The sequence below is a fragment of the Hylaeus anthracinus genome, unplaced genomic scaffold, assembly GCF_026225885.1.
Source record: "Hylaeus anthracinus isolate JK02 unplaced genomic scaffold, UHH_iyHylAnth1.0_haploid 12002, whole genome shotgun sequence".
In the NCBI taxonomy this organism is placed as follows: Eukaryota; Metazoa; Arthropoda; class Insecta; order Hymenoptera; family Colletidae; genus Hylaeus; species Hylaeus anthracinus.
This window is the reverse complement of record NW_026534349.1, coordinates 18,230,424-18,243,607: the sequence shown is the minus strand read 5'-3', so window position 1 is coordinate 18,243,607 and position 13,184 is coordinate 18,230,424. Positions and strand designations below refer to the sequence as shown.

The 13,184-nt window shown below is 36.4% G+C and overlaps 2 protein-coding genes across 6 annotated transcripts; one reads left to right on the top strand and one right to left on the bottom strand.

The window, feature by feature from the left end:
* Positions 1-874: 874 nt before the first annotated feature.
* LOC128892336 (uncharacterized) lies at positions 875-10,199 on the bottom strand. Of its 5 annotated transcripts, none has more exons than XM_054152710.1 (4): positions 10,121-10,199; positions 3,055-3,310; positions 2,227-2,246; positions 875-2,151 (listed from the first exon to the last, which is right to left on the bottom strand). In XM_054152710.1, exons 2-4 carry the CDS (start codon positions 3,261-3,263, stop codon positions 1,814-1,816), a joined length of 567 nt encoding a protein of 188 aa, XP_054008685.1. In that variant the 5' UTR covers positions 3,264-3,310; positions 10,121-10,199; the 3' UTR covers positions 875-1,813. The 5 variants fall into 5 exon arrangements, 3 of the variants coding, with proteins under 3 accessions (XP_054008685.1, XP_054008686.1, XP_054008687.1); XM_054152711.1 differs by lacking the exon at positions 10,121-10,199 and having other exon boundaries at positions 875-1,877; positions 1,967-2,151; positions 3,055-3,930; XR_008461047.1 differs by lacking the exons at positions 3,055-3,310; positions 10,121-10,199 and adding an exon at positions 6,555-6,688.
* On the top strand, positions 8,843-10,098 carry LOC128892331 (uncharacterized). Its single transcript, XM_054152698.1, has 2 exons — positions 8,843-9,392; positions 9,615-10,098. Exons 1-2 carry the CDS (start codon positions 8,906-8,908, stop codon positions 9,890-9,892), a joined length of 765 nt encoding a protein of 254 aa, XP_054008673.1. The 5' UTR covers positions 8,843-8,905; the 3' UTR covers positions 9,893-10,098.
* Positions 10,200-13,184: the final 2,985 nt, after the last annotated feature.

Here is a 13,184-nt window from a genome sequence, read left to right as displayed (position 1 = left end):
CCTCCTCCGTATCCTTCTTTATTCTATTCATTACCGTCATGAAGATAATTCGCAACCTTGATGTCATTCGTTCAAAGCTTATGACTAGATACCTAGTAACACGATATCCTTCGTTTAAGGGTGCGCAGGACCCAGAGCCAAACTCCGAGTTGACTTCAGCGACAGTTGCGGAAAAAGTAGGAAACTCCGGGACAAGGACAGAGAGGGCGATACAACAATTGCAGGAGAGACGAGGACGGGACGATTAGGCTAGCATGATTCTTGTCAAGGATTTTGAAGGAAAGAAGCAATATTTTCTAATAATTCTGGTTTCAAAATATTCCTTATACCTTGGCACATGCCACTGTAAGGCCCGATTTTGGAAAAAGTGTTTGTAAACAAATGTATTCTGTAAGAAAAGAAGGAACCATACTTTTATTATTTATAAAGTTTCAAGACCGAAATTGCAAAATCGGGCGTTAGAGTGCCATGCGGAGTGATGTACAGAATATTTTAGAAAAAGAATCGTGAGAAAATATTGCTTCTTCGCTTCAAAAAACTTGATGAACTTCGTTGCTGTGAAATCTTGATGATTTATATGGCAATATGGCTGCCTCGCTGTCGCGCTTTCCGTTGTGGCGCTGTCGTCGTCTGTTCTGTTGTTACTATATCGTCAGTCTACACACGGTTTTCCACGTGGTTTAGACCAGGGATGGCCAACTGTTTTTGCCCCCGGACCGAATTGGAAAAAAAATATTTTCACTGGCCAGATGAAATATTAAAATTGAAAAATGTGAAGGAAAACACTTATTTCTTTATGTAAACAAAATATTATTATAAAATTTGTTTATGAATAACTGTTACTTAAGCAATACAACATTTATTTCTAATCGAAATGAATTAAATTAACGTTTCCTATATAAATAGGAGAATGATACAAAAACAGAGTAAAATTGGAATTTTTGTACCTTTACTCAATTGTTCCTAACTACGGTATTTATCCATAGATTATATTCGACAAAAGCTTGCTTTCTTCGTAAAAGTGCGATCTATGCGTAAACAATAAGAAACGGGACATAATTTGACAGTTACTAATTTTGCATGGCGATGGAAGAAATTTATGTGTTCTAATTTAGCCGAAGAAATTGAAAGTTTCTCATATGTGTTGGCCCGTAACATTTGAACTATTGAACCGATTGGAAAACAATGTCAAACGCAATTGTTGGAAATTCGATTATGGCAACTTCTCTTCAGAAATGTTTGCTGAAACCTATAATGCATAGTAAATTCGACCTAAGTGAATAACTTTTCATTAAAATACAAAAGTATTTCGTGAAAAGTACTCGCGTCGGCAACTTTTTGAACTTCGGCGTTCATTTACAGGCATTCAAAAGAGCAGATAATTCATATTCAGAAAACATTCCTCTATCATTTAGGACTAAATAGAACTTTCTAGCGTTCGTAGTTTTCAAGTAGTACTACGTTTTCTCTCAAAATCGACCGTATTTACAAAATCTCTAATTTCTCGAAAACTAAGGGTGATGGAGCAATTTCACTTTCAAATTTGTATTTAGGGCGAGGAACCCTATAAGAATCACCTACTGGATATCGCGGAATTTAAAAAAAGTTTAAATTTGTTGGTCAGTGTAATCTGTATACTAATGGAGCTGCGGATCTAAAAAGTTGGGGAACTTCTGGACTAGGGTGTATAATGGGAAATACAAATTAAGGTAATATACACTTGATAATTTTAGTTTATTTTTTTTTAAATTTTATTTAATATAGACATTTTTGATTATTCGTGACCCTCGTTGATTCGCAGGTGGTCTTACTACTATTTTCTCCACTGCGGCCCTTCTGCGGCGTCTGTTATCGCGCTGCCGCCGCCGCCGGTTACTCTGAAATTAGTATAACGAAATATATTAATTTTAAGTACTAATAAAAAATTATTGACATAATTTTGGTTAACGATTATTTTTAAACGTACCACATTCTCGCGTTGCCGCCGCGCGAAGGTTGGTGGTGGCGGCGGAGGCTGGGGGACGGCCGCCGCGAAGAAACGTGGTGGCAGCGGGAGCTGCGGCATACCCAGTGGTGTGACAATATATGACACCCCATATTGTCCTATTATGTGAGTATCCCTGAAGATCAATCGATCAAGACCGTATGTAACTGTTGGAAAAACAAACAAAGATGAATATACAATTTTTACAATATTTTTCAATTACTATAAATAAGTAATCATACCTTCCTCCAGGCTGCTCATTCTGTAATAAAACAAAAAAGAATATTAGATTGTATACTATATAGATATTCAAACAAAGTTTTAATTATTTAATAACATACGCACGCGAAGTGTGCACCGAATTCTTTAATCAGAATTTTTTCCTATGTAAAGAAGGGTATGTAGAACAATCTCTGAAAGTAGGAACGCACAACTCTCTCTTGTTTTCGAGAAATAAATATTAAAAAATATCTAAATTTCGATTGACGAGTGTCGACCGTACCCGTGTTGGGGATGTCATAGAAACATCGTAGCGCAGTCGGTGGAGTGTCAGGTTGCGAAGTGAATATTTTGCCCTGGACGCGGTTCGCTCCCGGTAGGAGACACTTATTATTTTACGTTTTGATGTGGAAACTACCTTTCTATTGTATAAAGATTATTTTAATAAAATATCGTGTAATTTGTATGTTTTTTATCGCATTGAAAAGGGAGTCAGGATGTGGAGAAGAGTTTCTACAAGCTTTTATAAACATTATTTACAGCGTAATCACCATTTGTCCTACTCTAAGAATAAAAATGTAAAATTTACGCTGTGAATAATTTGTATAAAAGCTTGTGGAAACTCTTCCCCACATCCTGACTCCCTTTTCAATGCGATAAAAAACATACAAATACACGATATTTTATTAAAATAATCTTTATACAATAGAAAGGTAGTTTCGAAGGGATCGAACCGCGTCCAGGGAAAAATATTCACTTCACAACTTGACACTCCACCCACATTTAAACATTTATTTTTCGAAAACGAGAGAGAGTTGCGCGTTCTAACTTTCACAGATTGTTCTACATACGTTTTTATACACAGGAAAAACTTCTGATTACAGAATTCGGTGCACACTTCGCGATGTCTTGTCAGTATCCTTAAATAATTACCTTCAATATTCAATGTCACTTTGCTAAACTGTTCACGATTTGACGTTTTCAACAGAAGTGACGGCGTTCGCGACGACACCTCCAGGTCCCCTTTGGCCAGCCCCCTTGAAGCCCGAGTGGGGGGCATGCCTGCGTTTGGGGGTCCTCGAAGATTTGTCGATGCCCCGAAATTTCCTTTACGATCGAAGGAACCGTTACTTCTAATACTTCTAACTGATTATTCATTAAATAATTTTGTACTAATTTGCTACGATAAGAACTACACACAACTTTATACAACTTCACACCACATACGATTGTGGGTATTTCTGCTTAAGGGGTTAGTCGCAGTCAGGAAGAGGAAAAACGACATTTCTTTGTGATTTTTTTTAGTTATTAAATAATAATTTGCATAAGTAGCAATCAAGTATATTACAAAGCATGTTTTAAAGAACTAAAAAACATTTTCTGTTTTAAGAAACGTTTAATTTATATCGTCATAACAGCCGATGACGTAAACGATGATTTAAAAACGTAGGTTTGCGGTGAGCAAGATTTCTCTACACTGGTTTACCTGAAAACAAAAACAAAGGTAGATTTAGAAAATATATTAGACTAATGGGTCCCTGAACGAAGGATTTTGGAAAAAATTAATTTAAAACAAGATGGCCTACATTTGAAGTTGATTTTCAATTTTTTTCACTAAAATTAAGCGATTCAATACAGGATAAAAAAAAGTATACAAGAAAATAAAAAATCCTTCGTTCAGGGACCCATTAGTCTAATATATTTTCTAAATCTACCTTTAGTTTTGTTTCCAGGTGCGCCAGTTTGAAGAAATCTTGCTCACCGCAAAGCAAGTGGACATCCACGCCATCGCCTGTTATGACGAAATGAATTAACCTTTTCTTATAACAAAAATTCTTTTATAATTCTTTAAGACATATTTTGTAATATATGTACATTTCATTAATAAAAATTATTATTTAATACTTTAAAAAAAACACAAGAAATTGTCCGTTTCCATTTTCCTGACTGCGACTAACCTCTTAAACTTCAAACAGCCTAGATAAAACTTTTCATTCATTATTTTCCAAACGAATTTTCCAGCATCATCGTTTGTCTCGATACAGGCACGAGATACGTCACAAAAACAACTTTCCCTCAATCGTCAACAATACAACTAGGCCAATCGGTAGAGAATTAAAACAGCGTTTTGGTGACAAAAGTACTAATAAAAGGGATGCGTAGATGAATAGGTATATGTTTTTCACTCTCAACTCTGTTCCGTTTTCTTCTTATAAACAATTTAATCCAAGAAAATCTTGATTTTTGTCGTTTTTTGCGTATAAATTTTAAAGTAATGCAGCAATATCAATCCTCGAAGCAGATGAAATGTAGATGATGAAAATACCTACAGAATGAGGCGTTGAATGTTTCGATCGGATAATGAGAAACGGAGAAAAATTGGGAAAACCGAAGAATTCAACGTATACAATAATGTATATGTATATAAGTAGTAATAACGTAGCGTAGCGCGTGCCTATTACTATACTATATATGCCATTCTCCTCGGCTGCCGCTGTGTCCTCCACCGCTCGAACGCGATGGAACGCAAAAGAGTACTCTTCGTAGAAAAAAATAAAAGAAATAAAACTATTGAACAGGTCCACTAGAATACCTCGTGCACCTTTCAAGTCCGTATATCAATCACATTTTTTATATCATTATTATAACTTCTTGCACACGCCTTTTTACAAGAGCTGGGAGTTTTATCCTGTTTCAAAGTTCATTGAAATCAGTGATGGGCAAAACCTTAAGCTTCGAGTAAATCTGAAGTTTGCCGACATGTTTGTCTCGTTTCCTCTTTTGAACATTTTCCAAAGAAAGAAACGAGACAAACACATCGGCAAACTTCAGGTTTATTCGAAGCCTAGGGTTTTGCCCATCCCTGATTGAAATACGTTCAAATATCAACATTAAAGACTACAACATATTCGTCAAAATCTGAGATGCTACTCCAAAAAAAGTCCGATTTCCCTCGCAATAACGCTACATACCCTAAATACCCTTTGTACCTGGGTGCAGTTATTCATCGATGAACTCAAAAAAAGAAGGAATTATTGGTTCGAAACAGGCCGGTTTATTAGCGTATAGCATGCCAGCCTACGGCGTGTTTGTGTACCTGTGTGCAATAAACCGAATTTGGGGATATTAGTTATTAAGTTATTATCTTCTGCAGAGGTTTGTCAATTCTAAGAGACCATCTGGAACACGACTTTATGATACCCTGGCTGAAACTAAAGTAGACAATTGCTTATTTCTAAACGAAAAGGTGTTTCTTTTCGATTACAGGTCGTTCAACTAACTCTCGTCCTCTCTTTGCGCTCGTTTACATATTATCACACACATACTTCCTTCTCACTCGTTCCTTTCTCATAAAAAAAAATGAAAAATATAAAGAATTAAGGAAACATATTACACCCTAACGCTAAAAGCACAGTTATAGATTTCTGATTGCGTATTGTTTGTTTTGTCTTACTATGTGACTGTACACCGTGTATAAAATATTGTAGAGGCGAAACGGCTAGTCGTAGTCGCGTAGACTGCTAAAACTGTTGTCCAAAGAACTCCAAACGACTAAATAACTTTACTATTCTGAAGGGTGAAATTGCGCGCTGTAAAAACCGTAACTGAAGTTCGAAAGAAAGTTAATCGCGAAAATAAGTTGATTGGTACGTCCGTGTCATAAACGATCCGTCGAGGATTTCTACCGTTCCGCATCGGACGGAACATACACATACCAAACACGATATAATAGCGATTAATTTAAGATTTTTCTGCTGCGTAACAGCGTGATATGTAGAATTTATATTACACGAATAATTAAAATTAATCGATATTATATAGTGTTTGGTACCATTTTCATCAGTATAACATCAGGAATTCAGTAGTGCAATTTGTTTCTTTAACTTTTATAAAATACAACAAAAAGTGAACATATTATGACAAACATTTCACACTTTATTGCTCGGACCCTTTGAGGTCCGTCGCGTCGTGGGTTAAAATCGGCACACGTGCGCTTTGGATGGTTCAACCCTTGGTTTATGGCTTTTAGTGGATCACCCGATTTCACTTCATATGCATCGTATTATTATGGGAGTTATGCCGATGGATTCCTTGTGTATTGATTCCTTGATGTACCTAGAATATTGTTACGTCCCAGCTTATCTGAGACTCTTTCTTGGGATCTTTGTCTTCAATTAAAGAGCTAAAGCTCACCTTAACTGTATTCGCTAACGGGAAAGAGCAATTCGGGATTGCAATGATTGTTTCCAAGGTTTAGCATATAAATATATATATAATGTTACAAAATAACGAGTTTATATTACAATATCGGTTTTAGGAAATCAAGTATACAATTATTCAGGTACGTTACCGCTTGTCGGTCTTACAGTTTGGATGTACCAGCTATCTGTTGTGGTCCCAGGGCTGTGCTTGTTGCAAGGATCTGTTTGTCGGCAACTATCACTCGCGACACGGGTCTCTACTAATTAACAACGGACTTTCCTCGGTAACGACGCGGCGCGCGTACGATTACTCTATCCGTGACTAAAATAATTTAGTATTTGATGACCAAAGCGCGAGAGCTGAGTGCGTGTTCGATTGATGATAAAGATTCGATGTGATCTTAAACCGATTATACGACGGACTTTCGTAGGTAACGACAACGCGTGAAGTTAACCTGTCCGTGACTACAAGATTTCGGTAATTATCACGATGATAACGTACTGACAGTGGAATAAAAGAGACGCTAAGCAGCTAAGCAGCCCCGTGGGGTGTGTTCGCGGGTTTATATACTAGCTGATCCTCGCAAGGCACGAGCCGCGTTCGGGAATCTTCGTTTTTGCATACGTTGAAATCGGGAGGAATCCCAAGTTCAGCGGATGTGATGGAGTTGAGTGCTGACGCCTATATCGCCGATTGGCACATCCCACGATTCGGTTCCCGAGAAACGGTTTCCTAATCGTACGTCAAGCGCATTCCTAAAAGTATCCGATCTTAACTTATTCGCAATGCGAGGTCGATGAACAGGGACACCGGCAGGGCCGAATGTAACATGTAACTAGAATGTCATTCTCAATAGACATAATTGAAAAGTCAGTTAACTATTCTTGATTCATTGTAGAACGTAAATAGTTCTTAATAATTTTGAATTCGGAAAAACGCCTTTCTCCGGAAGTTAGCGAAACAGACAAATCTAAATATGTTAAGTTCACCACTGAATGGCAGTAAATTCAAAGATTTTTTACAATTTCAGATAACTGTACCATAACTTACAAAATACCGACAATCGAGACGGTAGAAATAACATACGAATGTAGGCTGAAAAAAAGTACAAATAAAAAAGCACTTTAAAAAAGAACTTTATTCCTCGCACGTGCCTAAAACCAAAGAGGGATCAATGACATCGATGCATTCTTGTCATTATTTCCTCCTCGCTTATATAAACATAGGAGAAAAGACCCGAGGACCCTGGCCTACTCAAGGCCACGACCTACCTCAACAGTCAATGGATAAGCCGAGCTATAAGGTAAGACAGGGAAAGGAGTAGGAGAAACGAGCCATCTCGTTCATACGCGTATTCATAAGGAAGGGCGTGGGGCAAAGGCAGAGAGTTTTTCAACCGGACGAACCGCATCCGCGATTCGGAACATAACAAAATTCCCCCCCTCTTGTTTCAAAAAAGAAATGATTTTTAATCGTAATAGTCCGATTTACGCGATGTAAGATATCATTTTAATCGGGAGAACACTAAGAACCCAATGGCACCACGTTCACGTTGATACGATGAAGAATAAAGAATTTGGTTTTATGAAAAATTGATCAGTCGATCGCCCGTTCATACCGAGACTGTCGAGCGAACCCAGGTAGGCGCTCGGCGCAGAACAAAAGATACGGACAGTCAATCGTAAAATGATGTACTGCTGTACATAAAATGTTTATATTTTTCATCAGATTGTCGCAAAAATAGTATCAATGGATTCCTTATGCTTTCCCGATAAAAATGATATCAAACACCACATAATCGCGGTAATAACCTTGTAGCAAATGTGAAAGGTTGCATTGTGAAACGTTCCGGCATACGACAGATAGTATCGTCTATGCCATAGACTCTATGGGACGTTTTAGAATTTCGTTCGTTTTTCAAGCTTTATGCACGCCTGTGCAACACATGGGTCTGACTTAGCGAAAGTGCCACCTTTCGCTGGGTTCACGGCACAGGCCATACTGTTATAATGTTTTTTTTTAACACAACATAAGAACATCGGGTGTCCCGGCTCTGGACAACTAGTTTCCATCGATCAGTCGCATCGTTCGGATGCGTCCGCGATCCGTGGTTGTGTACAAATATTAGTAGTTTGTGTTTGAGTTGTAAGCATTTTTTACTCTTAATTTCTTTCATTTTTACTTTTTTTAATTTTTTACATTTATTTTTTTTATTTTTTTTTCATTTTTTCAAATTTAATTTCGTGTGTATAAAGTGTGAATATACCAAAGTGTCGAAGAGCAGGAAATCGCAGGGCGTCTTCATTGAGGCGACATATGAGCCGTGCGCGTAAATCCAGGAACCTAGTGCGTCCAGCGAATGTGCAACCAGGTATGTGCGATCAATTTCAAGAAGAAGATGCGGATCGTTTGCGTCCTGCCGAGATTAGTGGAAGGAGCATTGTCGATTTTGGACATATTTTTGCAGAATTGCAAAAACTGTCCAACCACAATCCGAACATGTGCATTTTCACTAATCTGGTCATTACGAAAACGATCCGTTATGGGTTGAAAACCAAGTATTTTGTCGAATGTCAAATGTGTCGTTTTAAAGATAACTTCTGGAGCGAACCGACAGACGACAACATATTGGATATCAATAGAGATGCCGTATACGGTACTCTATTAACAGGGACTGGCCACACACAGTTAGAAGAACTGTTGGCTGCTATCGATGTTCCATGCATGTCTAATAAAACGTATCTAAAGTATGAAAGCGAAGTATATAAAGCTTTTGCTGACGCCGCCGAAGAAGAAATGCGATTTGCCGGCGAAGCGGAAAAACAATTAGCAATTGCAAGAGGTGACCTAATCAATGGTATCCCTCATATACCTGTGGTAACGGATGGTTCATGGATGAAGAAATCGTATCGCGGTGGTGGTTACGATTCTCCGTCTGGAAGCGCCTTTATCGTAGGTTATTATACGCGAAAGATATTATTCGTAGGTGTCAGAAATAAATATTGTGTTGTATGCGCACGCGCGTTTAATAGAAACATGACAGCGAAACAGCATGTATGTTTTAAGAACTGGGGACGTCATCAGAGTTCTACCAGCATGGAAAGCGACATTATATGAGAAGGCTTTCGCAATAGCTTAGAGATGCATGGCTTAATATATAGTAAATACATTGGTGATGGGGATAGTAATGTCTTAAAAAAACTAAGAGATTTCCCACCGTACCCGAACCTTGTTGTGAAGAAGATTGAATGCATAAATCATCTTCTTCGCAATTTGGCAAACAAAATACGAGACGCGGGTAATGGTGCCTCATATTTAAAAGCAATAGTTTCGAGTAGTGATTCGAAAATTAGAAACGCTGTAGTAAAGGCTGTAACGTATCGCCGCAATAGCCAAGTATCTTGGGAACGCAAAATTGCTGGTTTAATGAAAGATTTACAAAATATACCTAGCCATGTGTTTGGCGAACACAAAGATTGTGCCTAGTTACAATATTTTTGCAACGGAAATTCAAAAGAGAACGAGGCAAATCTTGTTCCCAAATTGCAAAACGCGCGAGTATATTGTAAAATCGAAAGTGGAATGAAACGTTTGGTAGTGAATGCGGAAAGTTTATTGTACAATTATACCAGCAATTCTGTGGAAAGCTGCAATGCAATTATTTGCAAATTTATTGGCGGGAAACGGACGCATTTCACTCAAAAAGGTTCTTACCAAGCACGTGTAAAAGCAACAGTCGTAAAATGTAATAGTTTCAAACCGATGACTGGTGCTTGCCGTGCAATGGGTAGAGAGCCGCCAGCACGCATGTGTAATATGAATAAAAACCACGCGTAGTATTTCCAAGTTCAAGGGCAACTGCACATTACGCAAAGAAAGTATTGTATTTTTGCAATGTGGACGCCTCTTGGAATAAAGTACGTGATTGTTGAGCGCGATGATACATTTTGGAAAGACAAAATGTTACCATCGTTACAGCGATTCTACGAAGAATGCTTGGTTCCCGAAATAATAGATAGTAGAGTTGTTAGAAGCATGCCAATTCGGGAACCGCAGTATATCATTGAAGCGCAAGAAGTGGCCAAAAGCAGGAAAATTGTATCGAATAATTAATAGCTATGTAGAAATACGTAAAAAATTGGTAGTATTAATATTTATTTTGGTGGAGTTTTAGTGGGTATTCCTCTCCTTCTGACGGGCGAGCCTCACACTACCCCCACCGTTTGAGGGGTGTGCGTAAATGCATTTCTCCACGTATAAAAAAAAAAAAAAGAAGGGGGAGGGAGAGAGGGAACATTATAATAAAAACAGAAATTTTGTCCAGCAAAAAAAACGACGAACATTTGAAGGTAAATATTGTTCACTTTCCTCTGCATCAAACGGTACTGTCCAAGAGAAACTGTTTTTTTCAGCTCAAGAGGGATCCAGGTATTGTCACCGAATTCTTAACATCGGACAAGCGACAAGCGTCCAGGAAGAAACCCCGGTACTCTCCCTTCTCCGAGCAGGCGTCTAACGATGAGACTCTTATAGATTATTAATTTTAGGTGTATGTTATACTTGTATTTGATTTTTACATTAAAATTATTTTGGAATATGGGGAATTGTTAAAAGATAACACGCTAAAATACATATGTATAAGAAAATAATGATAAAATGATTGTTACACAAAATGATCTAATATGCAAGAAAGAATTGACAAATATCAGGGAAGTATAAATTATTTATTGTATTACATACCGTTCTGCGCTTGCGTTTGTTCAGTGTATCATACTTGTCATTTTATAAAATAAAATTAATAACAAGAAAGATAAGATTTTACATTTACTATTGTTATATTTGATTATTAATAACAGCATACATTTTCAAATTCGTAATAAATTGATATATTAAATATTAGTATTGTAGTATGCGACAAAAAGTATGTAGAAGAAAGTCGAGTATGTAAAATTGGCAAGGAGCGACTCTCTTTCGTTTCCGAAAAATAAATATTAAAAAATATCTAAATTTCGATTGACGAGTGTCAATCGAACAAGTGTTAGAGAAGAGGTGTACTAGAAACAGCGTTATAAACTACAAATTATAGCTAAAATTAGCAACCGTAAACTGGAACTTCAACATGAGCTTTTAATAACCAACAATGAAATAAATATATAGGAATTTTAATAAAAAAAGATAATATTATATAAATAAATATAAATTTATATATATTTAAATTATCATTATTTAACCTTATTCCTAATATAAAAAATACATTTGTATTAAAAAATATAATAATGTAAAAAATAAATATTACTAAAGGTAAAGAAAAAAATAATGTTTAAAATATAAAATAATATCTCAATATTAATCGTATAATTTCTAATCCTCGATAAACAATAATTATAAATGTCAAAATTAATCTTACTCCATAATAAAAATAAAAGTTTATTAAATCTAAAGATAGAAAAATTATCGATAAAACTATTAATAAAACATTAAATAATAAAATATAAATATTTTCATATAAATTTAAATTTAAAATATAAATATATTGCTTATTTTCCATTATTAAATTTATATTTATAGATGTAATATAGAATTCTAGTACTTCGCAAAGCATTTATTACAATCATTTACAATTATATAAGTTTTTTTACCAATTTCTATATACATATACACACTTACTTAAAAGAAAAATGTATGACCGCGGGCATTTTTTAAACTTACTACGATACTGAACCATGATGAAAAGCGTCTTAGACTACTGGCGTAACAACCACAGCAGAGACGACAGCAGCGCTGCAGTGGACAGCGTGATAGCGGAGCAACCATATTGCCATACAAATCATTGAGATTTCACAGCAACGAAGCTCATCAAGTTTTTTGAAGCGAAGAAGCAATATTTTTATATCACTAAAATATTCTTTATATCACTCCGCATGCCACTCTAACGCCTGATTTTGCAATTTCACCTTTAAAATATGATAAAAATATGTTTTTAAGGAACAAATTTTTTTTTTGCAAATTTTCGAAACAAACTCTTGATAGGTCGATAGATTTACTTCCCCTGATTACAAAATGCATAATCATTATGTGTTTGTTTTCATTATTGTGCATAAAAAACGCGAAAAACTGTTTCGTAGTTCACCTATTCTCCGTTGCTCTTCGTTGGTGGCGCTAGTTTAGTTCCTGCGCAGCCTTAACGGTTATTACTACCTTTATCGATGATATCGATATTGATAAACTAATTTATTTCTTTACATACTTACAAACGGAATCAAACCCTATTGCATAACAATATCTTACATATGGATACCCGATCCATTTTGTCGCAAAATTTATTTTCGTTACCTATTTATCTAGAGACGCGGCAGCGTCTCGACGCCAAGTATATGAAAAAATAAGCTTCCCCGTATATGCCTGGCGCTGGTGCTACCGCGTATCTTTTACTCGAGAAAACACGATTCCAACCTAACCCGAAACTGCTGTCATTAATATCTCGTCACGCCTGCTGTATTTTCTAAATCTAAAGGCATTTTTCTAATGTAAATCGCATATAAGCTTTCGAATAAAACCAAAATCAATAAAATCGGTCCACGAACGACAGAGATATCGTAATATCATATCATGAATGTGTCAAAAACTGCAGCCTTTTTCTTTTCCTTTGATAAGGAATTTTTCGTCAACACTTAGCCAATAGGAGCTAAGGCCGTTCGTCGATTCGTCGACTCTCGGAATCAGTCGGCAAGGCTCGTTCATTTCTAACTTGTAACTGTCAGTTTGGATTTGTGACATT